The following is a 22,252-nucleotide window of genomic DNA, read 5'->3' as shown; positions in this document are numbered from 1 at the left end:
CTGGTGGGATGTGCTGCTGCTTCTCACCATTGCACTGAGCATCCCATCAGACCTCATCACTCTGCATCCCATCCAGGCAGCTCGGCAGCAAGATGGAACTTTCCCCCACTCCCTTCTCCCCAGGAACACACCTTAGTTATTACCCTTAATTTCTTTTAATTCAGAAAAGCTCTATTTTCAGTTTCGGTGGTCTTTAGGGGATCAAAAGCCCAATGTGCCACTCCAAAGAGAGTAGTGGGAGTGTCGTCGTGCAAGCGCGCGTTGGAGCAACCCGTGTTTACCCGCTTTGCTTTCATTGATGTCTAATTTTAGCTGATGGTGACGGATCCCTCCGGGGTACTGTAGAGGTTTCCTATCGGCATAGACTTTAAGAAACACGCATGCAAACAGAAAACACTTGCGTTTATTTTGGTGAATTCTTTTGGAAAGGGTGTGACTTATTTTTGCGAGCAGCCCGGGCACTCACCGCCTTTGTTCTGCTGCAGCCTGGCTGGGTCGGTTATTTCAGGTCTTCCAAGATTTAATCAGAATAATTAGTTACTGTCTGTTTATACCTTCTGTTTTTGTTGCAGGGTTTCCAAAGGGCGTATTTATCTTTCTGAGTGCTGCCTACGTCTCGCTTAATCATTAAGCATCTGATTTCCTCCAAGTTATCTGTCATGCTGCTTGGGTAAGTGAATGATAAAAAAAAGTTGGGGGTGGATGCTGCACCAAGGGGGGGAGGGGGAGCTGGAAGGGTTTTCCCTGGTTATCACTGGTTTAAGTGAGCACTGTGTTTGCTTCACAGCCCCTCGTGCAATGATCAGAGCACTGCCTGTTTTGATTGGCGCTTAACGAACCAGCCAGCTTAATGAGCTTGCTTTCAGCCAAGCCTCTATGTATACCCCGGTTAACTGGCAGGGTCTGTTACTCGGTGTCATTTTGGAGAAATAAAGGGCCTTTGCTTTCCCTTGTACAGTTCCACCTTTGACTCCTTAACTCAGTGGTATTCCTTATAAAAACCAGAGTTTTACTTGGACATAAATTACTGCTCTAAGTTTGCCAGGACTGGTAGTAAGGTTGGTTTTTCTTTGCATGTTGGGTTTTGGAAGGGGGGACAGTGTATCAATTTCCCCCCTCCCTAATGCAAGAAGGGCACAGAAAAACACTGCTAAACAGGAAAAGAGGGCTGGAAAACCTGGCCGTGAGACAGGTGTGGTGCTGGAGCCTCGCCTGGTTCATGCACGGAGCCTGAATCGATAGCGTGACTTTTTTCCTTTAACGTTTATCACTGCGGTCCCATGAGCAGCTTGTGCAGAGGGGCCAGAGCGATGCGGGGCAGGCAGGGCTGGCAGCAGCCCAGTGGACAACATATTGTGCTCAATAGTTTGCCTTTTACTCTTGGTTTTACTTTCTTGGGAAACTGTGCCAGCAGTCAGGGGCTGCAATGCTGACTCGTCGGCTGTGTAATTTATCGCGTCAGATAGCCCGTGTGTGAACCTCGGGGGCGCGGGCACGCTGCTGCCGGTGATGGATGTGGTCCTGCAGCCTTTTAAAGCCAGGAGCAGCCATTACGATCAGCTCCTCCGCTTGCCCGTGTGATGCACACCATAAATTTTCTCTGGCTGGCTTCTGTCCTGAGGTCAGTAACTGCGCTTTAATTAGCTCCTGTCAGGGATTACGGATGTGCGGCGTGGCTTTGCTCGTTGCCTTCCCATGAAAGGAAGGGGCTGATGCGTGTGTGAAGTGGGGCCATCAGCATCTGCCCAGCTTCAGGAGATCAAGCAAAACTTGCATCTCGGGGAGCCGAGCTCAAAATCCATCTCCTTTCCACGCTAACTATTAATCCTTTGAATACAAGGAAGAAATTCACAGTTAGAGTGGTGAGACGCTGGCACTGCTGCCCAGAGAAGCTGTGGGTGCCCCATCCCTGGCAGTGCTCACAGCCAGGTTGGATGGGGCTTTGGGCAGCCAGATCTGGTGGAAGGTGTCCCTGCCCGTGACAGGGGTTAGAGCTAAGTGGGCTTTAAGGTCCCTTCCCACCCAAACCATTCTGTGATTTCAGATGGCACCTCCCATCCCACCCTCGGTGAGGATGAAGGGTCTTTAAGCACTGTCCCCTCCATGCCTGCCTGTGGCTGTCCCAGTGCTGCTTTGATGGCGTTTGGCAGGAGGTCAGGCTGATACTGGGATCAAAAAGAGGCAACTTGTCTTGTTTGCAGTGTCACTGCTGTAGAAGCTGCTTAGTTGAGCGAAACGTTCACCAGGGAGAATGGAGGTTGTGATGGGGGATGCCAAAGGCAGACACAGATGCCAGGATGGTGAGTGCAGAGGATGTTTACTTTCCAAAATCCTTCATCACAATCAAGGATGGAGAATATCCCCATGCCCCATGGCCATCACTGGGGGGACGGACCATGTCCTCCCATGTAGCCTCCCCATGTGCAGGCTGACCGCCAGCCACTCCCAGATGCAGGGGGAGGACTGGGTCACACACACCCCATTTTCCTCATAAAACTCCAAACAAGAGGCTTGGCCTGGTTTAGATTTTAAAAATAACTTGCACATTTGGAAGCTAAAGTTTCAGAAGGGCTCCGAATGGGATAATGGCTTTGATCGCGGCAGTCTGAGATCAAGGGAGAGCTTTTTAGGTTTGCTGCATCAGATGGAAAATATATTGTGGTGTCTAGACTTTATCATCCTCAAGCAAGGCTTTTTTCTATTCTATGGAAGGTCTAATCCAAAGCCCAAGTACAGTTGATAGGGTTCCTTTGGAAAGCAGCCTGCTTTGGGGCTTGATTGTGTCCAGAAGTGAGTTGAAAGAGGTGCATTCACTGACTTCTTGAATATCCATGTGGCATTCAAGCTCCGTCACACTGGAAGATGCCCTACTGAGAAAGCTGTGACAATTTTCCCTTGAAATGCTGTGTTCTCATCATAGAATCATGGAATGGCTTGGATTGGAAAGGACCTTGAAGTTCTTGTAGTCCCAGCTCTCCTGCTGCGGGCAGGGTTGCCAGCCACTAAATCGGGCACTAGGTCAGGTTTCCCATCCAACCTGGCCTTGTGTTTTCTACACAAGGGTCTAGGGTGTTTCTTGGCAAGAGTGTTGCCAAAAAGGCATTGCCAGCCATCCCAGTGCGTGGCCCCAACACACTGCAGTACTATGCTGAAATGCATCCTGAGCTGCAGACGTCGCCCCAGGCTCTGATGGTGTTGCAGCTTAGCTGTGAAAAGCTTCAACTGGAAGTTTTGGAAAACATTTGGAAATGTTTTGGAAAACATTTGAATTGAGGATGTCATGGCTCTGTGTCGGGTTGTTTTCCCTTGCTTTTTCTTTGTGAGAGTGAGAAAACTGCTGTCGTGTTTCTGTTTTTCCTTTCCATCCATTATTTTTTTAGACATATTTATTTCCGAGCATGAATCAGAGCAAATGCCAGGCTGTAAACAGTTTGTAGCATAATGTTGTATTGGAATCAGGACCGAAGGGACCGTGAGGTGTTGCTTTGTCCCCAAGGCAGGGACAGGTAAATCTACTCACTGAACTGGAAGGCAATCGCATTTGTTGAGAGTTGTTTTCTCATAAATTATGTAAGGAGCAAGGGCAGAAATCTATCAAATAATGCTGTCAGGCTGTGTGAGAGAGCCCTTCTCAGCTTATTCAAATCATTTGCTGAATAAGTGTTGAAAATGAATGCTGGGTTTGTTCCCAGAGCCACTCAAAGTGATATTCCACAGTAACATTGTCTGCCTTGGCATTTGCCAGGATGCTGTGACTTCCATGGGTGAGGGTGCTTTTACCCATAGCCTGTATCTGATGTGGAGTTGTCCCTGTGTCACCCAGTGCCTGAGATCACCAGACTCCAGAAGCCCTGCTGGGATGCAGAATGGTTTTGCTTTGTTTATTGCGAAGTAGGTGTGAATTTTCAGAATGAAAGCCCTCCTCCAGATGATAAAAAGAACCGAATCCCCCAGACCCATCTGACAACTCGGGTAGTTGGTGTGTGCTGGGCTTGCATCCTCAGCTGGCTGCGATGCTAAACCCGTAGAAGTAAATGGCAACCTTTCTCCTTGACATCTGCAGGCTTTAGATAAAGCTGCAAGATTCTGGGCAGTGGCGGTAGAGGAGGAGTAGCAGGAGAAATCTTGTCTGCCTTGAGATTGAGAGTCAAGTGATGGCTTTCAATTAATTTCTCATGCATCTTCCTCTGTCCTAGCTTTGTGTCTCAAGTGGTAGACTGAGAAGGCTGCACAGGAGAGCCCTAGCTTAATCCCTCTCCTTTCAAAGGTGCTGCAGAGCTCCAGTGGGTCTTTTTTGTTTGGAATTGCTTCCAATTTCACCAGTGAGAGGTTCTGAAAGCGGTTCACCTGTCCCCAGCTGGAGGCTGGCTTGCTCTCCAGCTGACATTGCATTAATATTAGCATTCATACAGCCCAGATGGGGACCGGTTTTCCTTCATCTCCTACTTTCTCCAACTGAGAAAGTAGGTTTACAGTAGGTAAAAGCAAAATGCGTCCATCTATGGCTGTGTGGCAGGTTTGGAGAGCTCCCCCAGCCCATCTGTACATTTGATGTCAAGATGGCAGGCAGCGTTATTGTTTGGCCAAATGTATGCGGAGATATCACGGCTTAGATTTGTTACAGATGGGTTTCTGGATATAGTGGAAGGCATTCTGCCAGCCCATTTTATATCTGTGTAAAAGTGATTGGCATCTCTATAAATAAAGCTGCTGTGGGGTTATAAATCTAAATATACTTATTCATTAAATTATTTTTACATCTCAAATACGTTGCCATTCTGTTTCCCTGTGAGCAAACCATGCTCTTCACATGTGTGTTATCCACATCGTCACAATAAATGATGAAAAATCTGGCACTGGAGGCTTTAAAGAATGGTTTTTTTTTTTGCTTGGAACTATACATGTATGTGGACTGTCCATGGTTTGCTGTGCTGTAGTGGGATGAGGGACCCTCTCTGAGACAGTCATCTTTGGGAAGGAACTGGACTCAGAGGTGATAATGGCTGTCAATATGGGAATGTCAGCTCGCTCTTTTTAGGCTCACAAAGGAGTATGACTTTGTTGGGGTATTCAGGCCCTAAGGCCAAGCAAATATAGTTCTGTGGTTCGTTGGTGCTGGGAAGGAACCCCTGCTAGCACATCCATCCGTGTCCTTGAATGAGGAGTCTGGCAAAGACTTTCTTCCCTCTGTGCCATGGGCTGGGCTTCATGAAGAAGGGGATCTTTCCACCACCTGTGACCTTCCCTGCTGTCCCCTCAGCTGCCGGAGCATGGAAGAAAAGTCCCCCAGATTTGCTCTAGGTGCTGCCATGAGCTGGAGGAGGTGATGAGGTGCAGAGTTAGAGGGGCAGCGCTGCCAGCCCTCGCCATCCAGCTTGGTCTCTGAAAAGGCTTGAGAAAACACTCTAAGCTGCAGCCTTCGATTCCTTTGGGTTTGTTTTTCTTCTCTTTCCAGTGCATTAGAACATTCGATCAGTAAGTCATGAAGCACAGAGTACATGTGCCTGAGAGGCAGAATATCAGCTGCCTTGCTTTTCACAGTAATAACATGCATCTTTTAAAGTTAACCTATGGTTTTAGCAGTTTCCTAATGAAAAGCCTTGACGTTGCTCAGTGCATCTGCGCCTCCTCCCCCTCCACTGACAATTCATTAACTCCATCGGCTGATTTTGTCCTCTCTTCCAGATTGATTTTCATCTCCAATGTGGGGAGCTGCTACAAGCTTTGTCAAAACAAGCATCGTGTTAGAAGGGTGTTGTGGAGGTTTTTATTAAGGGAAGGGATGCAATGAAAACTCAGTCTGTACTGGACGCCAGGGAACAAGCATAAATGTTATGAACATGCAGGCCATAAAGAGTGCTTTAGTTGGGTTTAATGCATTACAGTACACCGGAGAGCCCGTGCTGCAGGACTGCACAGACACATAGGTGTTGCAGGGGGAAAATGCTTGCCCACGTGTACTCTCTAATAAATCTAAGTTCATCTTGCAGCCTTAATATAAACATAGTTTATATATGGCATAGGTTCACTGACACAAACCCCCTCTTTGTTAGTTCTGGTGTTCATGGTGCTGCTTCCCCCACCAGGTGTGGTTTCTTTAGCATAGCAAAGTCAGTGCAGTCTTGTAAGTGCCTTCAGAGGTTGGTACCAATTTTTGCATTTCTTGAGTCTTTGCTGGAGCTAGTTGCAGGTCTGTGTGCCATTTGTCATGGCAGGCTGAGCAGCTGTTGTTTCGTGGTGTCTGAGTCATGGCTACGTGGTGGGGAAGAGAATTGGGTTGTTGGTTGTATCCTGGAGGTACTGGAGATGGCATACAGCTTGGACAGACCAGCAGAGGTGGAAATGAAATGAATCACCATGCCTGGTGCAGGTAGGGACAGAGAGGATGTTCATCATGGCATGAATCCTGCTGCATGTCTATTGCCAGATGATGAAGTCTGGGAATGACATCCATATGGTCCCTGCATCCTACTTCAAACCCCAGTGCAGCAAGGGACTCCCACCCTCCCCAAACCAGCATATGTCTCCAGGCTGGGGCATGTTACCTAGGCTCTGGTGGCCCTAGCATGGGTGCCCAGAGCATCTGTAAGGTGCTTTGCTAACCTGGAACCAGCCAAACTTGGGGCTCCTGGGAGCAATCTGCTAGCAGATGAGTCCTTGTGTGAGACCTTTGTGTTGCCTTATGTCTCACAGGGTGAAGGGAGAAGAATCCCCCAAGACCAGCCAGGGGGATACAGTGGGGTGTGAGCAGGAATCAGTGCTCACTGTGCTGTCGGTGAGCTGCCAAATGTTTGTGTATCTGCTTTTTTTTTTACTGGTAGATGACAATATATTTTTATGTTTTATTCTGTTTACATTTTAAATATGGTGCCTTATTTTCCCTAATAAGAACACAAGCAAAGGATTGGGAGCCCAAACTAAAACTCCCTGTTATGTGTTACCCAATTAGACGCCATGGTAATAAGCATTTGAATCTAAAGCTAGATTAGACAGGGAGCATTCTCAGGCTGGATTTGCATAGCATGCATTCCTCATCCATGTGACATGTTGGTAGGAGTACTGAAATCTAGTTTATAAGGTGTTGGTGCGCATCAGGTGCTTCTGGTGATGAGGGGCTGCTTCCCCCATGAGGCACTCAGCTCCATAGAGTTGCCTGTGGTTGTCTGCTTTCTTCCTCTCCCTGCTCTTGCAGCTGCGGTGTTGTGGTTGATGGGGACAGGTAGCTCTTGCTTGCTCAAAAAAATATGCGCTTTTGGGATTTTGAAAGATATTGTTGTTAGAGGCAGTTATTTCAGGGTGTGTTGTGTTCCTGTGATCTCTGGCTACGGTGGAGTGAATCGGGAGCTTTCAGGTACCCAAATCTAGCATGCAGTTTCTGCAAGCTCCCATGGTGACATTACAGCTCTTGTGCTGGAACATGCTCCATAGATTTGTTATCCCAGAGCCATTGAATTTCCTTCCCTCATGGTCAGCCACGAATTCGCGAATGATCTCAGCGTAATTCCCTCTCCAAGTGTATGTGTAGGGCATCCAAACCACGGGGTTAATTTGGAGCAATGGACTACCGAGGCTGGACACATGGAAAAGCCCTTTGAGGCAGAGGTAGACATCAGCCTGTTTGGCAGCAGAGGGAGAGACAGAGGCCCTGTGGGCCTCCCCAGCACGGCCTGGTGCTGGGAGCCAGGCCCAGAGCAGCCTCCCCCAGCCAGCCCTTATGGCACCTTCGTCTCGTGGCTAAGCGTCAAAAACGTTACCTGTGGGCATCTGAGCACAGATGATCTCGCTCCATTGCAGCCCCCGAGCCAGAAGGCAGCATCTCCACTCGCTTTGCTGTTTTATTTTTATTTTTTTATTATTACGGCCATTAACCGCTTTGTGAGCTGAGTGAACGCTGCTCTCCCTGCTTGCAGCGTTTGCTTGGCCGGCTCCTGACCCTCCTATCGCAGGCATGATGAAGCACAAATCGAGGAATAAAGCTCAGTTCACTGGGTTTCAGGCTTGGTTAGACCTGCTGGGCCCTGTGTTGTCTGGGGCCAGCGGAAAGCTGCAGCCAGAAACTCAGTCATGACTTCTTTGCAAGGACTGCTTCAGCTTCAGAGCTGCTAAAGAAATATATAAGGAATGCTTTGGGGTGTCTTTTTCACTTTTGCACTGTGAAGCAGACAGTAAATCACCCTGAAGCCAAGAGGGGAGGTGAGCTTTGAGAGAATGTCCCCAAACTGCTGATCACCAGTGTTTGCACAAGGCTGTATGGGGACAGAAGTGAAGGCCTCCTCCCTGACCAGGGCTTGGAAGCCCTCACAGAGAATCATAGAATATAGAATAGTTTGAGTTGGAAGGTGCCTTTAAAGGCCACCTCACCCATCTCCCTGCAATGAACAGGGACACCCAGAGTTGGAGGCTTTGTTGCCTTGGGTTGCGAGTTCATTGAGCTGGTGTTGATGGAGAGAAGTGTTGGCCTCGCACCCCGAGCATTAAGGTATCTGCAGAGGGAGTTTGGAAGAGGCCGAGAGCGGTCAGGAGTGGTTTGAGGATGTGTGGAGATGAGCAAAGTGGTGATGCTGAGGTCTCTCTGGACAGGGTTGGGGGGGAGGGCAGAGCACAGTGCCGCATCCCTACAGAAATCAGTGATGTTGTGGCTTTCTTGTGCCTGTAGCGGTGGCTGGGGATGTGTCTCTGTGCTTGTGGGGTGGGAAGTCCCAAATGGAGGAACGCAGAATTCTGCTATCTTATCTCCAAAAGATGAGATAACTGTGTTTGAAGCTTTTAATTTAATCTTCTGAGTGTCTGAGCCTCCTAGGGTACCCTTGGGTCACTTTTTCAAGCGTTTCCTTGCAATTGTAAGGCTGCTTGTTTCCCAGTGTTAATGAAAAGGGAGATCGTTATGTAAATATCAACAGGGAATGGGAACTTTAGTATTGTGACTTGTGGTGACTGCAACGTGAAAATCTGCAACAACCAACAAACCCTACACTTTCCTATGTAACATTGGTGGGGAGATGGCTGCTGTCACTGCGACTTTGCACCTTCCTGAGGGGTTTCCTTGCTGGGAATGGTTGCTCATGGGGGGAAAAGGTTTGGTTTTTAAACAGCAGCACTGCATCAAAGAGACTCCAGAGATGAGGCAGACAGGGTGCCTGAAGCATCAGCAGTGCTACTGATACCCCATTTGGACTTGAAAATGTTGGGGGAAAAGACAGATTTGGCTAAATCAATGCACAAAAAACCAAAGCCTGTACGTGTACTCTCTGTGCTTAAATTTGGTTTATATTGATGCTGCTGATGCTGATACTTTCCTGGATTAAGCACCTAAGTGGCCGATATTGATTTTTAAATGCGTCCCCTTGGGATTTTCACTGGATGGATGCTTCTGTCTGGATGCTGTGCTGGGGAACAGCCAGTGCTTGCCTATCCCTGGCAGCAGATGGGTTGGCTGGGCTCAAAGCAAGCCCTTGCACTTCACAGTCAGCAGGAGGATAGTTAGGCAATGGAAGTGGTGTGCCTTGATTAGGCCAGCTCAGAATTATAAGGAAGTGAGCTTGAGCATCTCTAATGGGAGGCTTGCATCCATCCTCTTCAAGGCGGAGGTTTTGCCATCATTAGATCACGTTGCACTAAAAAATACAGCCAAGCCTTCCAATTAGACTCATCCGCTATGGTTGCCTGCTTTTATTTTCTTTTTTCTTATGTTCAAATGCAAACGGTCTTTTAATGTAATGTGATAAAAAAAATTACTGCTTTTACCAGCCCAGCGAGGAGCACAGGCAGTACTGGAGCTCTTCTCATTTCCCCGAGCCATTTTGGTGCAGTTGTGCAGCATCACGTCGTGTCGATGCAAGTTCATGTATATTATTTTCCGGCCTTCGTCTGCTGAAGCAGTGGGAGGTATTAGTGCCGTGAGTTGCCGGTGGGGAATTTCTGCTATCAGACATTTTTATCAAGGAATTCTCGACCCCAAATTCATACTTCAGGGGTAAAAATCATTCTGGATTAATGTCAGTATTTTAAAATCTTTAAAGGGAAATACGCATTTCGCGTGGCTTGTGGCGTGTAGGGCTATTGATAGACCTAATGAATCTGTTTCATGGTTTTGGGCACTTTCTGGACCAGAAGTTTAATAATCTACTCAGAGATCTGCCCTTCAGGGCTGCTTTCAGTAAGTTCTCTTGTTTATCACAGCTTCAACCCAGTTCCATTTTGAAAGAATAAACACAAGCCTGCTGCACACAACAAGTTGTGCAAGTACCAGCAGCTCTAGGAGCCTCACTTTAAGCATGGATAATCCGAAAATCCCCAAACATGACCCTAGACTGGCCAGTGGGGACTCAGCTGGTAGCTCCTCGATTCCTTGCTGTGGTGGTGGCCCCAGACGTTGCTGAGCTGCTGTACTGCAGGTGTTTGCTGCTGAACAGCTTCAAAAATCCTGTGTGCAATGCCAGATTAATTAAGAAGCTTAAGAGAGGAAAAACCTGCCTTCCATCCTTCCCAGTTCTACAGCGGGAGAGCCTGTCTCACCCTGGGGATTACTGCTGAAATGGGGAGCAGTGAAATGGAAAGTTCAGCACTGAGGCTTTGCATATGATAAATCAAAGTCAGAGTCCAGATACTCATTGGAGAAGCCAGAGGTGGGGGGAAGAGGCAAAGAGGGGAAGAAATTAAAATAAAGCAAAGCTTTTATTGAACTGTTGTTCTCCAGGAAAAGGCTAATTGGCAAACAAATATCCTCCAACAGTGGGAAATGCGGTTCCTCTCTCCCTGCTTGCCAGGCTGCCGAGCTTTTATTGACAAAGGCTTTGCATCCTCAAAGTAAGTGCTTGGAGCCTGCAGTGATCTCAGAAATGCAGTGACTTAAATCCACATCCTTGGGGTAAACAGAGCAATACTGAGATAGGAGCTTTCCTTCTGTCAGAAAAGGGTTTGGCTGGCTGGAAGTCGGTCCTGCTGTGTTGGGAGGCTTCTGAAACCATGATATGCTGGGGTGGGCTTCATATCTCCGTGTTACCAGCCTCGTGGTGGTGGGTTTTAGTTTAGTGTGTGTGTTTCTTCCCAATTTGGACAAAACCAGGGATGGAAATGGAGCAGGACTGGATGTCAGCTTGTGGCAGTGCTGGGTGCTAACGGTGGAGCTGGGATGGAGGAAGAGGAGGAGGAGGTGAGGGTTTGTTCTTCTTGCCCCAGGTTGCCCACTGGAGTTGTAGTGGGAAAAACATTTCTTCCTCCCACCACCAACCCATGTGTTTTTGTTTGCTTTTGCAAAAGAGGACCACGAATCTGCCCATCTGCTGGAAAAAGGCACGTGTGTGCTTTGTAGAATTGGGTCACTTAGCACCCTAGTGAGTATTAGGAAATATATATTTATATAGGTTCCCTAACTGGGTCTTGTCTGTGGTTACCCACCTGTTGTCCTTGTTCCTGAAATAAATGGCATTTGCCCCAGCTGATCTGATGGATCTTCAGTGGGAAGCAGTCTGTAGCCATTGAGAGAATCTGGCACCAGCATCGAGCTCGCCACTATTTAGGTTTGCCCTTTTAATGTGGTGTTACTGCACCGCTCGCTGTCTGGTTGGCTGGGAAAGTCTCAACAAGGTTTGGTTTTAATCCTTCAAAATTAAGCAAAGTTTCACTCCAGCAGCACCTTCCCCAGTCGAATGCATCTGTGCATTGAGCAGCATCAATACCTGCAGTGGTAGTGGGGTGAGGGGCTTTGTGAGCACACAGCAGGCATCTTCTCCTTGCACACAACCTTGTCTCTGGGGCAGAGGTGGTCCCACAAGGGTCAGCATCCATCCCCTGCTCTGCATTTCTGCTGGGCTGCCAAAGCAGATGACGCTGCTCTGAGGATGGAGAGTTTTAAGGCAGATCATATCTCGCTCTGCCATGTGGATGCTTTTCCCCAGAAAAGCGGATTGCAGCATCGTGCTTCCCAGGGCTGGGTGCTCCTCCTTGCTCATGTGCTGGAGAAGGGACTTGTGATCTGAGCTGTGCTGTTGCCGGGAGAGCACTTGCATGGGAGCTGCTGCTCTTTTCTGTGAATAGCATTGTCAAATGGTGTGCAGCCAGAATAAAGCAGGCTTTTTTGGGCGTATTATAAATCCCCGTACATAACTGCATACTGGCTTAGTGAAAAAACTGCTTTAATATTTCATGCTGCAATCTGAAGTTCACCAAAATGCAAGCTCATTTGGCCAGGAGCAGAATAAAACATCTTCTTGCAAGACAGCAGGCCCAGATGTATGCCTCGTTTTATGATGAATGCCACAATAAAAGGAAAGAATACAGAAAGCAGTGAACACGTTTTATGTGAGCGCTGTCATTTGAGCGGTGCTGGCGGATGGGGCTTGCAACTGCAGCCGGCTCCTGCCAAAATCAGGGCATGGCACAGCTATTGCATTGGGGTTGTGCAGCAGGAGTGAAATTTGGAGATGCAAAACCCTCTTTTTTTAGGTTTGTGAAGTACAGGAAGATCTCTGGAAAGAGGGAGGAGGATCTGGAGTGATTTAGGATTTGGCGGCTATAGACATACATATATCAATCTATGAAACTGAAGAATTTGAGACTTGCTTATGCTGGGAATTACAGCTCTTGTGATTTTTGCAGTGAGTCAGGCTCCTGCTGGCAGCTGGTGTTCCCTGATAGTGGTGAGGCCACGTCCCTGTGTGCTTGACGTGCAGCTGGCAACAATACACCCTAAAGGTGTTGCAGTGGCATAATGGGGTGGGGGAGCTGCCAAGCTCTGCCCTATCCCATCTCACAGGTGGGTTCATGGGAAAAGCTCATCATCAAACGGTTCAAGGCTTTCTGACCACGCGTTTTGTGGTGGTTGTTTTTTTTTCTTTCTTTCTTTCTCCCTCCTCCAGCGTCGAAGCTGTGGTCCTGCTGATGCGCACGTATTTCAGCCAAACATAAACATTCCTCTCCTATGTGGTCTGTGCGTGAAAACTGCTTTGTGTCTGAGAAAGGGTCTGTGTGGGAGTTTGTGGCCATGGAGTCCGCCTGGTTGCTTTTAATCAAAACTGCTGGGGCAGTGCCAGGCTGTGTCCTGGGGACAGGTTCTGGCCCCCTGGGCTGGGAGCGGAGGTGGTTCCCACCGATGCAGTCCTGTTTTTTGAGTTGCTCATCCAAAGAAGGGCTTGATTCCAAAGTTTAAGGACAGAATGCCAATAAGTATAACATAACTCTTGTGCTGTCTGATCAGATGGGCACCATGCTTTGTGTTCATGGGGAAGAGCACTGAGGAAGGCTGCTGCATTGCTCAGCAGTGGGATGGGTTAATCTACAGGAGCAACATGCTGGGTGCCAAACTTCTGCCTTGGATGTGCTGTCACAAGTGGTACAGGGTCAAGGACATCCTGGGGGCCCCTCCTGACCACTGCCAGTAAGCAGAGCTGCTTTGCAGCAATGGAGAAGTGTCAGAGCATCCCACGCTGCACAGGAACTCCAGGGCTTGGCATGGCAGAAATGCTGCAGTCGGTCAGGGTTTGACAGAGCTGGTCAGCGAGTGACAGCGTGCTTGCACAAAAACAGTTTCACCTTGTGAAACACGCTGAAATAAAGCTCTGTGTTGGGAAAGAGCTTGCTTGGGATCTTGTATCCTTGTTTTGGGAGGGGATGGGAGAGAAGCCAGAAAAACAATAAGCTAATACTCATATTTGATGAGTTAGCTCCTAGCTTCCGTGTGGGTTTGGAGGTGGGTGTGAAGAGGAGCGTGCACGCTCCTTTGCATGCGTTTGTGCCCTCTCTGGCTATTTTTGTGCTGCAGACCTCAGCACTGCAATACTGGTGCTGGCTCCAAACCAGCTCACTGGGGCATCGGTTGCAGGCACGTTGCTCCACGCAGGCTAGTTCAGCTTGCCAAGGAGGCTGCTGAATATGCAAGCAGTAATTGCTGCTCTCCTTTCCTTAAAGCAAAGGCGGAAGTGACACCGGGGTCCAATTTTCTCCTAATGACTGATTTCATTTAAGCACTGCTCTGGGCGATGTTGGGTTGGTGGTTTTTTTTTTTTGGGGGGGGGTGGGGTGGGGAGAAACTTTAGCTCACTTTTCTCCCCACATCCTTGCGCTGCAGACCGTGTGGAGTCCCCACTTGGTCACGGTGTTTCCCACATCGGGGCACACATCAGCCGGGTCCCAAATACGAGCTTCAAGGAGCTGGGGAGATGTGAATGCATCCCATCCCAGCTAAGCTGCTGTGTTTCTGCCAGCTGTGGCTGCTTTTTTTTTTTTTTTTGGTTTTGCACTGTATTTCCAAAGGAGCATCTCCTCCCCGCACCCTCCCTCATCTGTGTTTTATGGCTGTTTGGCAAAGCAGGGAGTGGCTGCGAGGAGCGCTTGGATTAACTCCTACCCAAAGCTTCATTTCGCCCTTTGTGGCTTTTTTAGAACAAGCTACATAAATCCAGCTGAACTACACGGACAGGAGGGGAAGGTGTTGGGATTAAAGCACCTCCCTGGTGCTTTGTACTGCTGCAGTGATGGTAGCACGGCATTGCAGAGGCATGGGCAAGGTCACTCCTGGGGGGAACGGGACAAACCAAGGGTCAGGGGAGGAGGGCTGGGATCGGTCGCAGCCAGGTACGTGTCCTTGCTGCCCCACTTGCCCCAAGCTCTGTTATCACAGTTGAAATGCCGTCATGACACTCGTGCAGGGTTTTGGCACGGTTCACCAGGATAAAGTGGCAGCCTCCAGGAAGTGCCCTGCCCTGCTTTCACCTGGTCCTTTAGGGACGTGGCTCCCGAGCAGCTGGCACAAGCAGAAAACCTGCTTGGGGCAGGTGGAAGCCATTGCCATATCTGCCCTGTTGCTGCAGGATGCGGCCGTGGTGGTGCAGTGCCCTCCAGCCCACCTGCAAGGAGCCTTTCTGGGACCTCAGATAGTTGCAGACCCCATGGCAGCCTCCTGGGGCTCAGAGACCCCTACCCTTACCAAAGAAGAGGTAACCAGTTAACAGGAGTGCTGCAAACCAAAGAGAGATGCTTCTGAAGTTGTCATTTTATTGGGTTGCTTAGAGACCCCATGGATCAAATCCTTGTTGTAATCAGTGCATTACAACCCCACAGCCAAAAGCTGTCTTCGTCTCAAGAAATAGTCACAGCTTGAAATATCTCTATTCTGTAGCCTGCTGCATCACAGCAAAACGTCTCCTTTTGGCTAGCATCAGCTTCAAATCTAGCAGAATTAACTTTTGGCAGCTGCTCCCTTGCAGCACATTATGTTTTCACTTGGGTATTACCTGCTGAGAGATTGGACACCTCCTGGTCTCCTCTGTCTATCCACTGGCTCTTGTCCTGGGCCATGTGTTGCCTCCTCTTCCCTGGCCTCACAACATGTTTGAACTGATCTCACGGGCATCTCCAGTTCTCAGCTCGCAGCTGTGAACAATGATATCCCAGTTCCACTTATTTTAGTGTGTGTTCATCTTTAGAACCTCCCAGCCCTTGCTTTGGCATTATTTGGAGCAACTGCACCTGAGCTGGGTAGGTGGGCCTTTGGATAGGTGAAGTTGGCTGGAGAAGGGCTTGGTGGCCCCAGTTCTGGTGGCAGAGACTGATGGGACATCACCCAGCTTGCAGCCCCCACCAGAAGTGCAAGAGATTGACAAGAAAATAGCTTTCCTAGCTTTTGTGACTCTTCCATTTCCCCCACGCTCGGAATGGGTTACAACTTACTGCTTCTTCCAAGGTGACTTGAATACCTTGTGAGTGCTAGACGAAGGTGTTGCCACAGGTACTCTGCTGTCTGCTACCAGTGCCTGTAACAGGGACAGTGCCTTTATTCCCTCGTCTGGTTGCTTGAGTGGTTCATTATTGTAGCTCAGAGAAGACAAATTCCCTTTATCTCCTCCAGCTTGCCAAAAGCAAATGTCTCGGAATTAATTAGGTCCTATCTGTATCATTCCCAATCCTCGTCTGACTTCCCTTGGGGAACAAAACCAGACATGGGTATGTGACGGAGCGAGCAGGCAGCAGAAATGCATCGGGTGGTTCCCATGGAAGGCGAGAGCTTGCAGAAAGCCAGCTTCAGCTGGAGGACACAAGCACTGCTGTCCACCGTGGGAGCTCGTGGGCACAACTGCTCTTTAATTCCCATGTACTGCATTGCTGGGAAAGGGTCGAGTTGAGAAGACTCCGAATATGCCCACGTGAGAGATGGAGAGAGTCATCCCGGAGGGTGGTGACCATCATTTCGCCCTTTTTGCCATGTTACTGTAGAAGCCTTTTGGAGCTCTTGGTGAGCCAAGGTGATTGCCATCACTTGTGGATTTGCAGTAGAAGTAAGGAAGTACCTTTTGTAAACCTACACAAGGGTCCACCTGGCACAAGTCAGCAGAGAAGACCTTGGCCAGATGTGACGTGTGAGAGCCAGGTTGCATGACAAGTCTCCATGCCACATCCTCCACTCTTGGCTTGTCCCAACTGAACTTGTCCCCCCCTTTTTTCTACCCCTTTTTGTGTAAAATCAAAGCAGTTTTGGGAAATGACTCAGCCCCATCAGTCCTGGCTTGGGATTACGGGTTTGGCAAGAGCTTCCCTCAATGACCCTTCCCAGCCTATCTTCCTTGGCTCAGTATATACAGTGGCAATTAAATTTAATTTATTCTGGCCCGCTCGATAGTAAAGGCCAGAAGGCACCATTAGATCACAATCTGACTTGAATTTACTGATGTAATTAGCGCTCCAATGTGTAGATGGGAGGTGGGAGCAGGACTTCTAATGAGTGACGCTGCATGAAACCGGTCCCTTTCATTTTTCTTAGCGCAAGCCGCCGGGTTGCAAGTAGTTGCTTTTTTTTCTCTCCATGAATAACTGATTTCTGAAAAATTTACAGGGAAAAGAGGAGGCTGTGTATCTGGACTGCGTTCCGACAAGGCAGTCTGTGTTGTCTGCAGCACACCCCATGACCTGCCAGGAAGCAGTGTTTTGATTTTTATCCATCACATCGATGAATATTCATCAGCGTTCTCAAGGTTTAATGCTCTTTGCCTGGTAGCTAGCATATTCTTTCTCTAAGCTTTTTTAGCCTTTGTTGCTAATAACCTGCAGCCCACTCAGCCTGCGTTATAAGGTGTTTCTTTTTGTAATTGTTTATAGATGAAAATTAGTAACCTCAATAGCTCCGGAGCTGGAAGCAGCCCAAAAATACCTTGTCTTGGTTATTACATGACTGCCTGCTTTAAAGCCCAAAATAAAATCCTGCCTTTTGGTCTGCCGTTCAGATTTCTCTTTAAGACACCAACAGGAGCGAGTGTCTCTGAAGAGCAGGTGTTGTTCTGATAAAAGCTTTCTTTACATTTTTGCCAGCCCAAGTCAGAGCTTGTATGTAGCAGCAGGTTTCAAGGACAGACTTGTTGGCGGTGTTGAAAAGGGGCTGGCAAACGCCCTGTGGAAGAGGAGAACAGCTTGGTTTGCTCCAATAGCACGCTTGTTTGTCCACGAAGCACGCTGGCTGCAGGAGCAGGATCATGCCCTGATTCAGTAGGAAGACCAAGTGGCCAAACTTTGCACAGCTGAGCGTGTGTGGATTGGAACCAAGCTTCCGTGCAAGCCATGAACTGTTGTGCCTTGGAATTGGGGAATCACCCCAAGTGGAATTGGGGTATCACTGCCATCTCCCATGCCTTTATTCCCCAGTGTAACGCGGTCCTGCGAAATCCAAGCCTGCAACATGTTGCTTGTTTTCTCTGTGTTGGAAGAAATGGGTCTGTGTGTGGTTTTTTTGTTTCCATCCCCATTAACCTTAGGAAAAAAGCTGTTCACTGGGTCTCAAACCCTCCTAAAACCCAGTGGGTGCCAGCAGGCTGCTAATGGATTTGCTCCGGTGCAGACTGCCTGGGAGCTGTGATGAGAGATTTTGCGGCAGCTGGAATTCCTCCAGTGGTGCATTTTTCCAAATCCAAGGTGCTAAATGTGAAAGGAGATTTGGGGCTCTCTAAGAAGGGGCACCATCCAGATTAGGTGTAGAGCAGTTGTGCAGTTTGAGATTATTTTGTATGAAGACTGAGTAACTGTTTCCCATGGCTCTTGGTGCAGCAGATGTTTACACTGTGTGCTGAAAGTATGCAGTTGAAAAGAATTTCAAGGGTCAGATCCTCAGTTAAGGCTATCTGAGTAAGCCTGAGTTTTCTGCAAGGTCCCTGTTTTAGGAAGGCAGTGTTTGCTGCTCAGGGCAAGCAAGTGGTGGTGCGGGGTCCCACTGCAGGTCTGCCACCAACCTGCCCCCACCACCAGCTCTCCGTGGTGCCCAGCAGCTGTTTCTTGGGCAATGGCTGGCTCTGGGGAAATCAGACTTCTGTCCAAGTGTTGACTTTTCCTCCAAGTCTCTTCTTAACTTTGTTGGTAAATCCAAGTCATCAGTGTTTCAGCCTTCTGTATTAACCTTGGTAGTGAGTGGCTACTTGCCCTGTCTCTGAACATCTCGGTGTCGTGTTTTGCAGAGGTTAAACAAGTGGATGTTCAATTAGTGTGCATTTAGAATTCAAATGCTTAAGCTTTATAAAAAATCTGCTCTTTGCTGGTTGACTTTCCTCATTGTTGCTCTCCTTTGCTCTCCTCACTCCTCATAGCAGGCCTTCCCCTTGTGTTGCTGACTCTTATCCTTGACAGTCACATTTTTTGTGCACTCTTTGGCTGGTCCTTGCCATAATCTGTTGGGCCAGGCACCGAGTGGCATTTCTGGCTTGCTGGCTGCTGCATGTTTACCCTCCCACCGCGAGCATCACCCCTGATGTGGGCTTGAGAAATCAGCAAAACCGAACAAACTGACGGCGTGAGTAATGCCCACGTAAGCACTGCGTAGGAAAGTCTGAGCTACCGGCACCGTGTGATTTTTATCAGCTGAATTCACGTCTTGTAAATATTTACTGGAATTCCAAGTAGGGTTTATCTAATTAAAACCAAGTAAAACTTTCCGTGAAAAAGAGCTTCCCAACTGGCGGCTGCCGGTGGACGTTTAGGAATGCGTCTAAGAGCGTGGTGGGGATATATAGGATATTTCTGCTCTGCAGCTCAGGGCTTCTTGAGCTGCATGAGGTCTTGATGTACTGGGGACACCGTGAGCATCCTGCTGCTCCTGGCCATAGCATCCCAAACCAGCCATACCCTGCGACTGGGCTGGGCTGGCTGCTGGGCCTGCAGGAGCAGCACGGCACGGGGACGTCAGCAGGGTTTGCACTGCGATTTGCTGGGATTTGCAGTGATGGCAGGAGGTCAGGACCTGTTCCATTGTGGGGCTGCAGGTGTGGAGGGGTCACCAGCATGTCCTCCTGCCCTGATGGCATCCGCACAAGGCAAGCAAAGGCGTCTTTTGAATTAGCGCGGTCCTCAAGGTTGCCCGGACCATAAATGTCAAATCTGAGCAGAAATATTTGGCACGTAAACGGTCTCCGATCTTCCCCTCCGCGCTGAGTGTGTGGGTGGCTCCAATTCTTCCTCTCTGCAGGACGGGAGCACAGCGCTGCGGGGCGGCTGCCAGAGCCTCCTCTCTCCTCTCTCCCCAGGATCTAGCGCCCAGCAGGGAGGGACGCGGAGCGCTTCGGCCATGGCCCCGAGGAAGAGGAGCGGTCGAGGGATCTCCTTCATCTTCTGCTGCTTTCGCAGCAGCGACCACCCCGAGATCACATACCGGCTGCGCAATGACAGCAGCTTTGCCCTACAGACCATGGAGCCCGCGCTGCCCATGCCGCCGGTGGAGGAGCTGGATGTCATGTTCACCGAGCTGGTGGTAAGTAGAACGCTTTTTGTATTTTCTTTTCCTTTTTTTTTTTTTCCCCCTCTCCTTCTAGACTGTCCAGTGAGGACGTGCCTGGGTTTGTGTTTTCAGGCAGGCTTTGATGTGAAGGGTGCATCAGGGGCTGCTCTTGGGAGTGGTTTTGTGCTGAACCTCGAGCTCCGCTCCTCCATGCACTACTGCCAGTTGGGGGTGTTTCTTGTTGGAAAGCATTGATTTCTAAGAGCAGGTAGCAGCAGGGGTCTGTTCTGGCTTTGCACACTCCTGGGGTCTGGGGCAGTGCAGCGGTGTCAGAGCTGGAAAAGCAACTCATCCCCTGTAGACACAAAGCAGTTTTCCTTGCTGGGCACTCTGCTTTGCAGGATTCCTTGGTAACGGTCTAAACTAACATTCAGAGCATCAAGATGCTGTTTCTTTGTCCCTCAGTACTCAAACTCTGCAAAAGATGGATCAGAAGAATAAAAAACGTCAGCAAAAAGCAGCTTTAATTTCCTCTCGCATTTCCCTGTGGCTTGTTGGATGGACCAGAAATGCTCTACTTTGAGTTGGTTCAGCACTAAAATGGGATTTCTCCGTGGTGCTTTGTTGTGTAGCAGGAGCTAGGAGGTCGTGCTGTGGTGCTGGTTGGTCACACCTCGTGATAAGCGTGACCCATCAGACACTGGCAGCATGGGTTTGGTGATCCAGGCCATTCCAGAGCAGGTTTGTCCCACAGGACTTTCTCCATGAGCAATAGGACAGAGTGGGCTGGGAAGCACAGTATGCCGTGATGGGGACAGGACGTCCCTGCAGCCACAGCACATTCTGCAGCCAGGTGACTTTCAAAGCATCTCCCCTCAAATTTGGATGGATTCTTCCTGCACAGGATGCTCTGTTGAGATTGCTGCATGTGCAGCAAGGCAGGAGCTGCTGGGTACCAGCCGGACCCAGGCATGCTCTGGTGTTTCCCTTGCTCCGTGCTGCCAAGGTTTTGCTTTTTTTCCCCAGCTGCTGCTGAGAAGAAAGCTGGGAGGCAGCTGCCGTGCCAGGAGCGGGGTCAGCAGGAGCCGTGCTGGCTCCTTGGAGACCTGGAGCCATTTGGGGAGGGCAGGCAGCATGTCCCCACTATGCTCGTATGCAAGCAGCTGCAACCCCTTGGTTTGTCCCCAGAAATGTGATTTCTACCTGAGCCAGGAAGGAAAGGAGGACTGATCTGATCCCCATGGGTGCATGAGGGCAGATTCCCCCAAAAGGCATTTTGAGGAGTAATGACACACTTTCCCCCCGAGTTACAACTAGCTCTTTCTTACTCTCCGTAACCTGTTGGTGCTGGGTATTAAATTTCGGCATTAGCTAAATGGTTTGGAAACTATCCCACTGTTTCTGTATAAACCCACTGTGTAACGTTTGGAAGAGAGACAGAGAAAGTGCTTAGAGGCTCTGGGCCGAGCTTTACGCCTGCCGAGCCCCATGTCGCTGCTCAGCACTGTGGCCCCAGTGCTGCTGGGTCACACTCAAGTGTCTGTCACAGGGCAGCTTGTGACTGCCCTGTGAGACCAGGGCTGCCTCCAAAGGGCTCAGTGTTCTTGGTCAATAGGTTGAGAGAAGTCAGAGGGGCTGGAGGGGACCTGGAGGCCTTGCCAGCTCAGGCTGGTGCTCTGCCAGCTCTTCTCTTCTGACTTCATAGTGGCTTTTCTGCACCACTTGTTCCCTTCAGCCCAGGCTTGGAGTGGCACACGGGGAAGATTTTGGTCCTGGATTTGATCACCCATGGGGACGATCCTCCCACAGAGACACATAACGCACAAGGTCCCCGCTCTGCAGACCCTGAGCTGCTGTGAGCATCGAAGGGCAAGACCTCTTTCTTTTTGGAGCAGTGCTGCCAAAAATCCTTAGGACTGCGGGTGTTTTTAAGTATGCCTGCTCATCTGAGTCTGATAACAACCTCCAGAGAGAAACTGTGATTGTGCTGGGCCAGCAGCAGAGCATAAGGGCTTGTGCTGCTGAGGGGTTTAAGCCAACACTTGTATCCCCAAGGTTAGCTAGAAGCTCGTTTTGCTTTCCTGCCATGTGTTTTATGGCCTGCCCTGTATGTAGACACTTTGGATTTTAACTGCTTTTCAACTTCTGCAGAATACTTTTGTTTTCATGCTGTGGCTGTGCAGGTACTTCTCTAGAGGAGCAGCAGGGAACGTGCCCCCTTTGCAGCTTGTGCTGTGAGCACGATGCATCCCATCCCAGCCAGCAACAGGAGCAGGCGGTGGCTTTCCTCTGGCTCTGAGCACATGGAAATGCTGTTGCTGTGGTCAGTGAATGATCACTGTTTCCTCCCGGAGCAACTTTTCCCCTTTCCCTTCCTTCCCCCTCGCTAGAGTTGAATGGGCTTTCATGGGGGTATTGTTGGGATGTCGCTCAAGCGGGCGCCGGCCCTGTTTGAAAGGCTTCCCTTTGTCCCATGTCCTGCTGGGGCTCCGGCCAGGCTCAGCCACCCAGGGAGGAGCAGGTGCTGGCACGGAGTCACTGACAAAAGCAGAGTATTCCAGCAAAATT

At 49.4% G+C, this 22,252-nt stretch overlaps 1 protein-coding gene across 1 annotated transcript in view; it reads left to right on the top strand.

Annotated features, from left to right (window-relative positions):
* DAAM1 (dishevelled associated activator of morphogenesis 1) overlaps positions 1 to 22,252 on the top strand; it is an 83,927-nt gene that overhangs the window by 12,445 nt on the left and 49,230 nt on the right. Inside the window, exons 2-3 of the mRNA XM_021401964.1 lie at positions 573 to 670; positions 19,494 to 19,717. Coding sequence (XP_021257639.1) covers positions 19,535 to 19,717 — 183 coding nt within the window. The 5' untranslated portion in view covers positions 573 to 670; positions 19,494 to 19,534. The remainder of the gene's footprint in view (positions 1 to 572; positions 671 to 19,493; positions 19,718 to 22,252) is intronic.

This window comes from Numida meleagris, chromosome 6 (assembly GCF_002078875.1).
Source record: "Numida meleagris isolate 19003 breed g44 Domestic line chromosome 6, NumMel1.0, whole genome shotgun sequence".
Classification (NCBI taxonomy): Eukaryota; Metazoa; Chordata; class Aves; order Galliformes; family Numididae; genus Numida; species Numida meleagris.
Note: the sequence above shows the minus strand (reverse complement) of the source record. Positions and strands in the feature narration are given on the sequence as shown.